The 14,345-nt window shown below is 49.6% G+C and overlaps 1 protein-coding gene across 2 annotated transcripts in view; it reads right to left on the minus strand.

Moving 5' to 3' along the window:
• The window catches only part of LOC138300661 (tyrosine-protein kinase STYK1-like), a 380,092-nt gene that overhangs the window by 176,543 nt on the left and 189,204 nt on the right, over positions 1–14,345 (minus strand). For both annotated transcript variants that reach the window (XM_069240291.1, XM_069240290.1), the window contains exon 7: positions 13,965–14,182. In XM_069240291.1, coding sequence (XP_069096392.1) covers positions 13,965–14,182 — 218 coding nt within the window. The remainder of the gene's footprint in view (positions 1–13,964; positions 14,183–14,345) is intronic.

Consider the following 14,345-nt stretch of genomic DNA (forward strand, 5'->3'; position numbering starts at 1 on the left):
ACATATAAGGCACCCCTAAGGTAGGCCCTAAGAAGCCCCATGGGCAGGGTTCAGTGTATGTTAAGGGTGGGACATGTGCATGTGTTTTAAATGTCCTGACAGTGATACTACTGCAAAATTCAGTTTTCACTGTTGCAAGGCCTATCGCTCTCATAGGTTAACATGTGGGCTGCCTTTAAATATTATTAAAGCGCAGATTCCCTTTGGAAGCAGACAGACATGTGGAGTTTGGGAACACTGAACTTACAATTTAAAAATACATCTTTTAGTGAAGTTGGTTTTTAGATTGGGTGTTTGAAAATGCCACTTTTAGAAAGTAGGCATTTTCTTGCTTAAACTATTGTGTGACTCTGCGTGTTTGCAGATTCCCTGTCTGGGTCAGTTTGACAGCTAGGTTGTTTGCACCTCTCTCTAGACAGTGACACAAAGGGAGCTGGGGTGTAGCCTGCAAGTCCTGATGAGCCATCTGTGCTAGGAGGGAGAGGAGGAGTGGTCACTTACACCTGAAAGGGCTGTGCCTGCCCTCACACAATGCAGGCTCCATCCCCCTGGTGTGTGTCTGGGGCCTGGACTGGCCAAGGCAGGATCTTGAAAACAACAGAAACATCTCTTTGAAGTAGGCCTACTTCAAAGGCAGAAAGGAGTTGTAGAAAGCTGGCTCTGTATATACTATATCAAAGTGAGATATAGGCCCTGATTCTAACCCCGGCGGTCTTCGACCGCCGGGGCGAGGGTCGGCGGGAGCACCGCCGACAGGCCGGCGGTGCCCCGCAGGGCATTCTGACCGCGGCGCTTTGGCCGCGGTCAGAAAGGGTAAACCGGCGGTCTCCCGCCGGTTTACCGCTGCCCTCAGAATCCCCCATGGCGGCGCAGCTTGCTGCGCTGCCATGGGGGATTCTGACCCCCCCTACCGCCATCCTGTTCATGGCGGGAAAGCCGCCATGAACAGGATGGCGGTAGGGGGGGTCGCGGGGCCCCTGGGGGCCCCTGCCGTGCCCATGCCAATGGCATGGGCACGGCAGGGGCCCCCGTAAGAGGGCCCGCTTGTATTTCACTGTCTGCATTGCAGACAGTGAAATACGCGACGGGTGCAGTAGCACCCGTCGCACCTTCCCACTCCGCCGGCTCGATTACGAGCCGGCTTCATGGTGGGAAGGTCGTTTTCCCCTGGGCTGGCGGGCGGCCTTTTGAAGGCCGCCCGCCAGCCCAGGGGAAAACTCAAAATACCCGCCGCGGTCTTCCGACCGCGGTACGGTATTTTGGCGGCTCCCGCCGGGCGCACGGTGACCGCGCCCAGCGGGAGTCAGAATGACCCCCATAGTGTGCCCGGAGTCCAGGGGTTCCCCAGAGGATTAACAGAGGCTAAAGTAGATAATACTAATGCTCTCTTTTGTGGTAGTGTGTTCGAGCAGTGAGGCTTATCAGAGGGTAGTGTTAAGCATTTGTGGTACACACACAAGCAAAGAAGAACCACACACTTAATGACAACTCCAGACCAATAGGATTTTTTATAGAATCATATATTGTTGTTACTTTATTACTAGAACCACAAGATTCAGTTCGGAAGTAAATATTGTTGCAGGTAAGTACTTAATGTAGACATCAATGTAACTTTGGTTCACTTTAGTCAAGTAAACAGTTTGTGAGAAAACAGAGAATATCTATTTTAAAAGTGGACACAGTGCATTTTCTGAACAGTTCCTGGGGGAAGAAAATAAAGTACAGTTTTAGAGATAAGTACAAGACGTACAGTTCAAGTATCCGGGCTATAGGTAGTCCACCTCTGAGGGTTCAAGTTAACCCCAAACACCCACAACCACAAACACGAGCCGGCCGGGTGCAGAGGTCAAAGTTGAGAAATCTTAACATGGGCTCCTGTGGAGACAGGAGGTACTCAGAATCAGGTCTACCAGCAGGTAAGTACCCGCGGCTCCGAGGGAAGACCAGGGGGGATTAGAAGAGCACTGGAGCGACCACAAGTAGGCACCAAACACACACCCTCAGCGGCACAGGGGCGGCCCAGTGCAGGGTGCAAACAGGTCATCGGGCTTCCAATGCTGGTCTATGAGGAGACCCTGGGGGTCACTCAGAGGCTGTAGGTGATGTTCAGGGGGGTGTCTCGAGCACACCACCTTTCAGACAGGAAGGAGGGACACCTGTTGATCATTGCTGCACCAGGTGTCGGTTTCTCCAAGGCCTGGGGGCTGCAGGTGCAGTGGGTCCTTTGGCATCGGATATCTTCGTCTGGAGCTTTCGCGGTCAGGGGGGGCCCTCGGGATTCCCTCTGCAGGCGTCGTGTAGGGGCAGAGGGGTCAACCCAGGATGAGCACTTGCTTGAAATCGCCTGGGGACCCTCTCCGGCTGAGTGGACCTCCTGGACACGGGCCGTAGGCGTCGGGTGCAGAGTGGTCAGGACTCACGCTTCTGGGGTGAGGTGGGAGTCCTTAAAAGAGGTTTCTTCTTCTTTTCTTCTTTAGACAGGGCCGCTGTCCATGGGAGTTCTTGATCCTCTGTGATGCAAGCAGTCCTCTGGAGGTTTTTCAGAGGTCGCTGGACCTGCAGGACGCGTCACCTTTCTTTGAAGCAGGAGACAGGCCGGTAGGGATAGGGACAAGTCACTTGTTGTCTCTTTTCCTTCTTTGCTGGGGTTTCAGCTAAGCAGTCCTTCTTCTTCTTGTGAGGTCATCAGGAATCTGGTGGGTTGGATTCAGGGGAGTCCTTACATTCAAGATTTAGGGGCATTATAGGGGTCAGGGGTCAGTGGGCAGTAGCCAATGGCTACTGTTCCTGAGAGTTGCTACATCCTCCTTGTGTCCACTCCCTTTGGGGAGGTGGGGGTACACTCCTATCCCTATTGGTCCCTGCCCTCCAAACCAAGATGGAGGATTCTGCAGCGAGGGGGTCACTTCAGTTCTGGACACCTTAGGGGTGGTCTCAGCTGAAGTAGTCACTCCTTGTTTTTCTTAAGTGTCCCGACGAACTGGCCGCCAAAAGGGGGGCTTTGTCCGGGAAGGGGGGGCTTCTCCATTAGCTGGAGGGCCCTGGGGCTCTGTAACAAGAGGCTTGAGCCTTTGAGGCTCACCACCAGGTGTAACAGTTCCTGCAGGTGGGAGGTGTGAAGCAGCACCACCCAGAATAGGCTTTTTTTCTGGCCTCAGAGAGCACAAAGGCCCTCACCCCATGGGGTCAGAAACTCATCTGCTAGTGGCAGGTTGACACAGACCAGTCAGTCCTACACTAGAGGATTAGGTAAAGTACAGGGGGCATCTCTAAGATGCCCTCTAGGTGCATTTTTAATAACCCCCACACTTACATCAGTGGGGGTTCATTGTGCTGAGAAGTTTGATACCAAACTTCCCAGTATTCAATGAAGCCATTATGGAGCTGTGGAGTTCGTAATGACAAACTCCCAGACCATATACTTAATATGGCCACACTGTACTTACAATGTCTAAGAATGGACGTAGACACTGGAGGGGCATATTGCTCATGTAGCTATGCCCTCACCTGTGGTACAGTCCACCCTGCCTTAGGGCTGTAAGGCCTGCTAGAAGGGTGACTTACCTATGCCACAGGCAATGTTTTGTGGGCATGGCACCCTGGGGAGGATGCCATGTCAACTTTACCTTTTTCTCCCCACCAAAACACACACCGTCAGCAATGGCAGTGTGCATGTGTTAGATGAGATGTCCCTTAGGGTGGCACAACACACGCTGCAGCCTTTAGGGAGATTCTCAGGTCACAGGGCCCTTACCCATGGTGCCTTTTACAAGGGACTTATCAGTGTGCCAGAGGTGTGCCAATTATGGAAACAATGGTACATTTTTACGGAGGGAACACTGGTGCTGGGGCCTGGTTAGCAGGATCCCAGCATACTCTCAGTCAAGTCAGCATCAATATCAGGCAAAAAGGTGGGGGGGGGTAACTGCAACAAGTGCCAGTTTCCTACAGGAGTATAAAAAGAGGACCCAAAACCCCAGAAGATGAGATCAGTTCTGGAATCAAAAGGAACCTCTGCCAAAGAGAAGAGCTGAGGAGAAGTGCTGCCCCTTCCTGTGATTGTGCTTAGTTGGGCTATCCTGCAGTTGCTGCTTCTGCCTGTGAAAGGGGACAAAGACTGGACTTTGTTGGGCATTCCTGCTTGAGAAGAAACTCCAAGGGCTTGAACTGAGCTCCTGCTTCCTGTTGTTGAAGTCTCAGGGCCATCAAAGACTTCCCCTGCCAGCACCTGGACTCTCTGCTGAGACTCATGCCCTGCCACTTAGTGCCCTATCCAGTCCCTAGGCCCTTGAAAGGTGAAGTTGTCAGACAAGAACTGAAAATCCATGCACAGACTGCCGTGCAGGGAAGTTTTCGACACACCCTCTGTGACGTGGCTGAAAAACAACTCGCCACCGGCTTCATGGCTGAAATCAACGCTCCACCTGCATTGCGGCTGGAAAATCAGCGCAACGTGTCTGGAGAAACGACACGTAACACCCACTAATGGAGGCGGATAATGACACAAACCCCACGCAGTGTGGTTTTGTGATACCGCGACGCAACATCGCTGGGCACGGAAAATCAGTGCAAAGCCTGCCCGGACTCGAGGTGCCTGTCCAAATCAACACATTGCTCTCTTGCGGGAGAGAAGAAACGAAGCACCCCGACCCGACCAGTGGAGGAACGACTCACGGTCTGGCTTGCGAGTGAGAAATCAACACAATGCTGCCCTTTTTCGACGCACACTCGCCCATGTGGCTTTATTTTGACACTACCCAGGTACATTTGGGAAATAACAGCATTCTCACTGTTTTCAAAAACATTAAGACTCTTATTCTTTTAAAACTTCATGTCTTGACTTCAGTGCTTAATTTGTGCTTGTTGTTTCCGGTGCTGAGCACCGGCACTTATTTTTGCGGGCCGGGGCTTGCTCTTCTGCCTCAAGCATTTGCTGCGAGCAAAAGACACATATGGCAAAGACGGAGGAAGGGAAAAACAAAAAAGCGTCACAAAGGGAGAAAACAGCTGCAAGAGTGAGCTGAGGGAGACAGGGAGTGGCTTTATATGGATTGAAGAGGCCCGAGGTGGCTTCAGGATTACACTGCCTCAGTATTCTGTGTTCACAAATTTAATTGCAGCAGCCGTGTGTTTAAGAGGAGGGCTTTGGGCACCGGCACCTCTTTATTTACAAATTAAGCACTGCTTGACTTGTGTATGCTGGATTTTTGTTGTTTTGGTCTTGTTTTGTTTATATAAATATTACCTATGTTTCTAAACCTGTGTTGTGTCATTTAGTTGTGTTTTCTCTGAGTTAGTGTGTTTGGATCAAATACTTTAAACATTGCTTCTGAAGTTAAGCTTGCATGCTCATGCCAAGCTACCAAGGAGGGAAATGGGGGTTAACTGAGGATGATTCTCTTTTACCCTGACTAGAGTGAGGGTCCTTGCTTTGACAGGGGGTAACCTGACTGCCAACCAAAGACCCCATTTCTAACAGAGGTGCATGTCGGATTTCACCGGGAATTTTTACCTACACACATGCAAAAACACACACGCACTCTATCCCTCTCTGTTTTGAAAGTCCTCAAAAATGTTGGCTACTTTACAAATTGTTTTTTCTCTCAATTAGTACTATTACCAATCCGCATTCATCTCCCTTTTCACTTTCCCCAGGCTCCTCTCATGCATGCTGCTTGTTCTAGAATGTATTTTAACATTATATGCCAGCATGATTGTTGGAAACTCCAAAGCTCACACACCCCCAATCTAACTGACCAAGCTACACCCCTAACAATACCCTGTATGAGGCTTCTGTGTGAGGAGAGACAGGCACTGTGGATGCTGCATAACTTTCAAACTCTAGACTGTACTTCCTCCTAGAAATACCTTCCTACTAGAAATACCAGAGTAAATCCATAGGTCCCGAACAGCAGCCCTCTGTGCACTCCTCGGGCTCCTGACCTCTGGCCGAGTGTTCGGCCTTCCAGCCTGCTGCTTTCTCTCCCTGCCTGGCTTGGCCTGGCGTTGCTGGCCTCCTCTTGCCTGGGTGCCTGACCCTGCCTGGCTTCTCCTGCTGAGCGTCAGCTTTCCCTAGCCCTGCTCCCACACCATAGTTTACGGCCTCCCTCCTTCCCACTCCTTGCACCACGCTGTGAAGCTATTAATTGTGTTTGACCAATGACTTTGTGTTTCACCACTGCGCATATTAGTTGCTCAATGTTCACCAGTAGCACATTACATTTGGTATTTGGGTTAGCTGCCTATTGGCTTTAACATGGCATTAGCCATTTCATTCTGTGTTCAGTTTAGCTGCCTATTGGCTTTAACATGACATTAGACATTACATTTGGTATTTGGGTTAGCTGCCTATTGGCTTTAACATGGCATTAGCCATTACATTCTGTACTCAGTTTAGCTGCCTATTGGCTTTAACATGGCATTAGACATTACATTTGGTATTTAGGTTAGCTGCCTATTGGCTTTAACGTGGAGTTAGACATTTCATTTGAGACATTGCAGATGAGCTGTGTTTTTCCAAGCTATGTTTTTCCACATGATAGACCAAGCTGTGTTTTTCACACCAAAGTCTAGCTGATAAGAGAGCGTACATTTGGTGTTTTCCTTTCTGCTCAGCCTTGGAAAGAGGAGGGGTCTAGGAGATCTGGCTAGTCTCCAAAGGCTTGCCTTCCTTTCCCGAGTCTCAGAGGAGGGGGCACTTTTTTGGAACGATGGCCCTGGGCAACAGCGAACTGAGAAATATCTTGACTTCAGACAGGAATGGACGTCAGTTGCCTGTCCCCGGTTGGGTAGAAAATCTCTTTCTCGCAGTTGAACCGGAGCCATCAACTTGCAGGTCCCAGAAAGATGAAGCAGTGATAGGCCCTATGGTGATGCAATTTTGACTTTTATGCTTTGCTTTGAAGTTATGCTATAATATAATCACATGTATTTGCTTTGTGCATTGCAACTGAGAAGTACTTTGATATATTTTGCTTTCATTGCTGCGACTACTTTTGAACGTGTGCATCCAGTCTACTAATTTCATCTTCCAGGAACCTTGTGGTGAAGTAATAATAACAATAAATGTCTTCTTTAAACTAAGAAGTGCATTCCAGAGAGGTATTGTAAGCTCATAAAAGAAGGAAAGCAGGACACACGCCCCGCCCACCCCAGTACCTACTTATTGGTGGTTACTGTGTGACCCCCATTGAGCAGGTCCCAACCAGCTCCACTCTCTGCACTCCTCAGGCTTCTGTCCTGCAGCAGTGTTTTAGGCCTTCGAGCCTGCTGCTGTCTCTTCCTACCTGGCCTAGTTGGCCTCCTCCAGCCTCCTCCGGGCTGGGTGCCTGACCTGGCCTCTCCTGCTGAGCGTCAGCTTGCCACCGCCCGGCCCCCTCACCACAGTTTCCTGCCTTCCTGCTTCCCGCTCCTCCTATACCACCCACCATCCCTGCATCCTGCCCACCCCAGGACCTACTTAATTGTAGTCACTGTATGACTGCGCAGCAGGCCTGTGCCGCTGGAGCACCAAAGGCAAGCTCATCTGGGCCCGTACGCGCCTGGACCCCACCCAGAGCCAGGACCCCTAGATCTACAGCTTGCCACTGATACTCTTCCAACGAGCTTTGAAACCTCTAACCCAGACTAGTGACATTAGCTGCTGCACTGCCTCACCGCATTCCACATAAGGACCATTTACCTGCCTCCACTGCAATTTCTCCTGCAACATACGAACCACTACGAACACCACCTAGCATACACCCAGCCGGAGACCCCAGCTCCACTGCGCACCACTCAACGTTCAATCCCTCTGCAGGCACACCATGAAAGACTGGGACACTATAACTACCCTCGTCCTGACGTAATGTTAATCACTGAAACTTGGCAAACCCCTACTTCAGCACCCGACATTGCCACTGCAACACCCCCTGAATACAAGATAATCAACTGCGACCACCCCGACAGGCACTTAGGAGGCATCAATATCATCCACAAGGACTCCTTCAGCTGCACCTCCTCGGACAACCAAACTACACCAATCATGGAACAAATCAACTTCCAGATCAAACCGGACTCCAAGACCACCATCAGAGAAACCCTAGCCTACAGAGCCCCCGCCACGGTTTCTGCAATTCCATCCCGGACTTCTTCATCCCCTTCGGACCCAAGCAATCAGCTCCAAACGCTACATGTTCCTGGGAGACTTGAACTTTCACCTTGATTACCTTAATGATATCACCTCCACAAAGCTTCTGGAAAACTTGAGCATTATCAGCATCTCACAACTGGTCACCACCACCACACACAGTGCAGTGCAGGACACACACTTGCCCTATTTTGTCCACCAACAACAGAGTCAAATTCTCCCACACAGAGTTGACCTGGACAGACCACTGCATCTTTCACTTCGCAATCGCCGTCCAACCAGAAGCCCAGGTATTACCCGCCACTCACCGTAACTGGAGTAAGGTCACATAACCCATCTGGATCACCGCCCTCGAAGAGGCTACTCCCATCCCCTCAGATACTCTTGTAAACAGTGCACACAACTCTGCCAACTGGAGCTCCTCAGCCGCTGACAGCATCGATCCTGCATGAAAAACACTACCACCACCAGCAAACCAACCAAGCAGGCCGGGTGGATCACACCAGAGCTGCTGACCCTCAAACACCACTGCAAGAAACTTAGGCCCTCATTCTGACCTTGGCGGGCGGCGGAGGCCGCCCGCCAAAGTCCCGCCGTCAGATTACCGTTCCGCGGTCGAAAGACCGCGGCGGTCATTCTGACTTTCCCGCTGGGCTGGCGGGCGGTCGCCTTCAGACCGCCCGCCAGCCCAGCGGGAAAGAGGCTTCCACGATGAAGCCGGCTCGGAATCGAGCCGGCGGAGTGGAAGCTGTGCGACGGGTGCAGTTGCACCCGTCGCGTATTTCACTGTCTGCGCAGCAGACAGTGAAATACATGTAGGGGCCCTCTTACGGGGGCCCCTGCAATGCCCATGCCAGTGGCATGGGCACTGCAGGGGCCCCCAGGGGCCCCGCGACCCCCCCTACCGCCATCCGGATCCCGGCGGTCCGACCGCTGGGATCTGGATGGCGGTAGGGGGGGTCGGAATCCCCGCGGCTGTGCAGCAAGCTGCGCCGCCGTGGAGGATTCAATGGGGCGGCGGTACACTGGCGGGAGCTCGCCAGTGGTGCCGGTCCGACCGCGGCTTTACCGCCGCGGTCGGAATCCCCATTGGAGCACCGCCGGCCTGTCGGCGGTGCTCCCGCGGTCCTCCGCCCTGGCGGTCAAAGACCGCCAGGGTCAGAATGACCACCTTAATGTCCAGTGGAACTCCAACAAGACCCCCACCAACTCAACTCCTTCAGATCCGCCCTCAACAGCTACAACCCTTTTTCAAGGAAAACAAGAAAAAAAAAACTCACCTCCCGCATCGAGGAGAGCACCAACCATACCAAGGAACCTTTCAGCATCGTCAGCCACAGAGAACACGATCCACCCCTCCCAAGCCCTCTGTGATGCTCTAGCCGTCTACTTTCCCCACAACATCTCTGACTTCTACAGCAACTTTGACCCCAACCCACCAACCTCAGCCACCTCTGAACCCAAACCAACACTTCCTACCCCCACCAGATCACCAACTGGAAGCTGCTGTCTACTGAAGACACCATCTCCATCATGAACACCATCCACTCCAGATCCCCCATGGACCCCTGCCCACATCTACAACCTAGGAAGATAAGTGATTGGAAGCTCCCTCAGACACATCCTCAACACCTACATCACCACAGCCACCGTCCCCGATGCCTGGAAGCACCCCGAACTCAAGCCCTATTGAAGAAACAATCAGCAAACCCCAATAAAACCCCAAAACTCCTGCCCAATCTCGCTTCTCCTCTTCATGGCCAAAGTCTTGGAAAAAGCCATCAACCACCAGCTCACAGACTACCTTGAAGAAAACAACCCTCTCTACCCTTTCGAGTCCGGCTTCCAACCGAATCACAACACCAAGATCATCCTGATCCCAGCAATGGATGACATCAGATGCCCTCTCGACCTAGGAGGAATAGCCTCTCTGATCCTTCTCAACCCATCAGCACCAGCACCCTTCGGCTCCATCTCCCAACACACTCTCATCACCTGACTCCACCACATAGGCATCCAAGGCTACGCACTTAACTGGATCGCCTCCTTCCTCTCCAGCCGAACACAAAGAAGCTACCTAATAACCTTCGCTTCCACACCCAAAGACATCATCTGTGGCATCCCCCAGGGCTCCTCCCTCAGCCCCACCCTCTTTAACACCTACATGACACCACTAGCAGACATCGCTTGTATCCACGGACTAAATATCATCTCCTACGCCAACAACACTCAGCTCGTCCTGTCTTTCACAGATGACGTCGTCGCCACAAAGGCCAACTTCTAAAACATGATGACCAACATCACCAGCTGGATGAGGGCCAAATGCCTCAAGCTCAACTCGGACAAAATAGAGGTTCTCATCTTCAACAACAGTCCCTCCCCGTGGAACGACACCTGGTGGCCCTCAGCACTCGGCCCTCACCCACCCGACCAGTCATGCATGCAACCTTGGAATCATCCTGGACACCCAACTAACCATGGAGCAACAGAATAATGCTGTCTGCTTGGCCTGTTTCCGCATGCTCCACAACATTTTCTGATGGATCCCCATCTCAACCATGAAGACAGTCACCCAGACACTTATTTCCAGCCATCTCGACTATGGCAATGCACTCTAAACCGGAACCACTAAACAGGTCCTGAACTAGCTCCAGACCATCCAGAACTCAGCAGCAAGAGTCATCCTCAACCTCCCCAGAAGAATCAGCATCGGTCCTCACCTAAGGGACCTCCCCTGGCTCCCTATCCAGGAAAGATGCCTCTTCAAGCTCCTCATACACACTTACAAAGCCCTCCACAAATCAGGACCCGCCTACATAAACAACCGCCTGACATTCTACCAACCAACCAGAGAGCTCTCCTCCTCCACCCTCGCCCTGGCTCATGTCCCCCGCATCCACCATGACTGGTACGGAGGGCGCACATTCTCCTACCCCGCCACCAGGTCCTGGAATGACCTCCCCCTCCACCTGCGCACCTCCCCCTCTCTGAAGGACTTCAGGAAGCACCTCAAGACCTGGCTCTTTGACCACCATCAGCTCCTGAAGGCCCCCAGGGGCGACAAGCCAGGCTTTACAAGACCTACTGATTGATTGATATGTCAATGAAAATCGTGCAACAAATGGGGTAGCGCATTAGTGATCATGAGCGGCAGGGTCCCTGGTCAGACTGGCCTGACAATTCATTATGCAGGTGCTTCTTTGCTGTTTGTGGGTCTGTTTTATGCTCTGGTGGGCCAGGGTATACTGTTGATTTCCTATATCACAGACATTGCCTACGGCAAGCACAAATTTATGTAGTCTTTCACATTCTGCAAAACAAAACCCTTATGTAGCATGACTTTACGAGTTCAAAACTGCCCTAATTTGGCCGGTGTTTTTTCTGACCCCCTCAAACCATGGCAGGGTCTACTGAATAAGGGCTTCAGCAGTAAAATTTATCAGTTGTGGGTTAATCTATTGATCTGTTGCAATTGCACGGATGACCTCTCTCTTCTTGAGCCTATTTTATTCAGTACGTCCGGAAATTCAATAAAATCGCCCTCATGAGAGGGAGCCAATTTAGTTCTACTAACATCTTCCATTGCATTAAAAAATTCTCACTTGTAGTTAACCGCTGGCATGATGCTATCAATATAAGAGCACGTTGTGACTTGCTCAGCAGCACCCTCTTGTATCAATTTAAGTGATCTGACCACAGTTTTCTGATGTTCTGCGTCTGTTTTTGCCCTCCACGGGTAGCGCCGTGTAGCTTGCCCTCAAACATCTTACTACTGCATGATATTTCTGGGAAGGGGTGGCTTCACCCCCAACCAGAACAGACGAAAGTGGACCGTGCACATTTGTTACACTGAGGGAAATATGGGTAGGTACGTAAATGGATAGGTTAAAAGTGGTTGTTTTGAGGAAAACCATTGTACACATCCCAGTTTAAGAAAGCACTACAGCTGACACATGCAAATAAGAAAAAGATATCGTTTGTCAAGGCTGAATCATTTAACCGTATAAAAATATCTATTTAATTAATAACACTATGCCAAGCACCTATCATGTTTTACTGCAGTCTACTAATTTATACAATATTTTAAAGAATGTTACATATCACACATCCAATAACCCGATTGTCCCTGAAAGCGTTAACTTTGCTGCTTCACCCATACCCTTTTGAGCTCATGACAAAAAATGAATATGTGAATTCTCTTTTGTGGCAAAGCAGCACTGGGCAAAAGCACGAAATGTCATCTATCTTGCATGATAAGGATTAGCCTACAACGGTTTTCTCCTTCAAGATTACAATGCCAAGAGCCTTCAGACGTCAGTAGGGGGATTTAAAGGAAGAACAACCTCAGAATAGCTGAATGATCTTTTCATTTAGCATCCAGTCGAGATAAGATGGATTGAAAAAAAAAGTATATGGATCTATCGATACTTAGCATTACAATATTTAGAACAAGAATGCGTATCATTTTATTTTGGTGTCCCATTATACAGTGCTCTTTAAAATGCGTTTTAATCGTTATGTTGTCTGCCATCTTGGAACACTAAAATAAGAAAAAGAAATGCCAGCCGCGTTACCCCATATGAGCGTGCCTGCATGGTGATGTATGAACAGGCATACATCATCATGCTGTGAGGTCGCATTGTCATGGCGCATACACCAAAAAAAATTACATATATACCTTTTCTTTTTTCTGTTGATGCTGCCCAATAGCCACAAATGCAATAGCTAGACCTCTGGTTGTTAAAATTGCTTATTACTACAATATACATTTTTATTAAGTGTTCTGGCAGCACTTGAGTGTCATTCTGATTTTTAGATGGCCACCTCTTTTTTTCACACAGCTCTGCTTTTCTTTGTACGTGATTAATACCACCAACATTACTACCACCAATAAAACCAACATTATCACTACTGCACCACTGCTATACCACCATCATTACAATAACCTTTGCCCCTACCACCACCATTCTCATATTACAATAAACATTTCATCCATCATTACAACTACGACTTATACAACCACCATTACTACTATTACCATCACCACCACCATAACTGTTTCCACCAACATTACCACTACCTCTGTCATACAGTTATCATTGACACCACTAACAAAACCACATACATTTGAAAAATTGGAATATATTCTGCATGCATACCACCCCAGCAGATTCCTTGCTACTCTGATACTCACAAATACTCCGGTGTGGGAAAACCGGGCCCAGCTTTGCTAGATATGGAATTGAACTTGTAAAACCACTGGTTCTGCAGGCCTGGAAGAGGTGCTCTATAAAGTCCACACCTCTACTCACAGCATAGGGGCATCCAAAACTCCAACCCCCTCCACAGCAGAGCCAGCACGACCTGCCTACACCCACCTGACCCTCCAACACCACACCATGACCAATGCTCCAATAATAACCTTTGGAAGAGGACCTGTTAATACTGTGTGGACAGTCCTCATTCTGAGGCCTGAAACACTGAATATCCAGAGTTTGGAGGCTTTGGTGGGGGTTTTGTCAGGAGGAGGGGCTGGATACTGTCTGGCATTTGTAATTCAGGGCCTGGGCCCTCATCCTGTAACGAATAAACAGGTCCAATGTGGTGTATATGTTGGCTTTACAACAAAGCCATAAACATTAGCATGCCCCATGAGTTTTCCTCTTTGCAGGCCGTAATTTCAAAAATCTTAAAACAGTTAAAATGTATCCCAAAGGCTGTCATTCATGAGCTTCTTGTTATTGTTATGAATTCACAAATGAAAGAGACTGACTGCATGTATACATTTGAACACACACAGACTCACATAAAACAGTGAATATGGTACAAAACTTACACATCACTTTTCTCTGTGATGATCCGTTTCACGATCCTTTCCGGTGCCAGCCACTTGATGGGAACCTCTGCGTCTTTGCCATAAGACAGCGCTCCCATCCTGTAAACTTCCGCTGCCAGGCCCAGACCACAGAGCCTTGCGTTCATATCCTGATCAATCAAGACATTGCAGGCCGCCACGTAGCCGTGGACAAGTTTTAATGTTCCAGTTAAGTATTCCTGGAAGAAAATAATGTTTCTATATTTCTTAAATGAAAGTACAGGATGGGAAAGAGCAATAAGAAAGAAAAAAAGTTGAAAAGCATAGTGTACAATGACTCAGCAGATCACACAACTCTCATGTTTCCTAGTTCCACGCATGAGTATCTTATCTAGGTCAGAA

The sequence above is a fragment of the Pleurodeles waltl genome, chromosome 6 (assembly GCF_031143425.1).
Source record: "Pleurodeles waltl isolate 20211129_DDA chromosome 6, aPleWal1.hap1.20221129, whole genome shotgun sequence".
NCBI lineage: Eukaryota > Metazoa > Chordata > Amphibia > Caudata > Salamandridae > Pleurodeles > Pleurodeles waltl.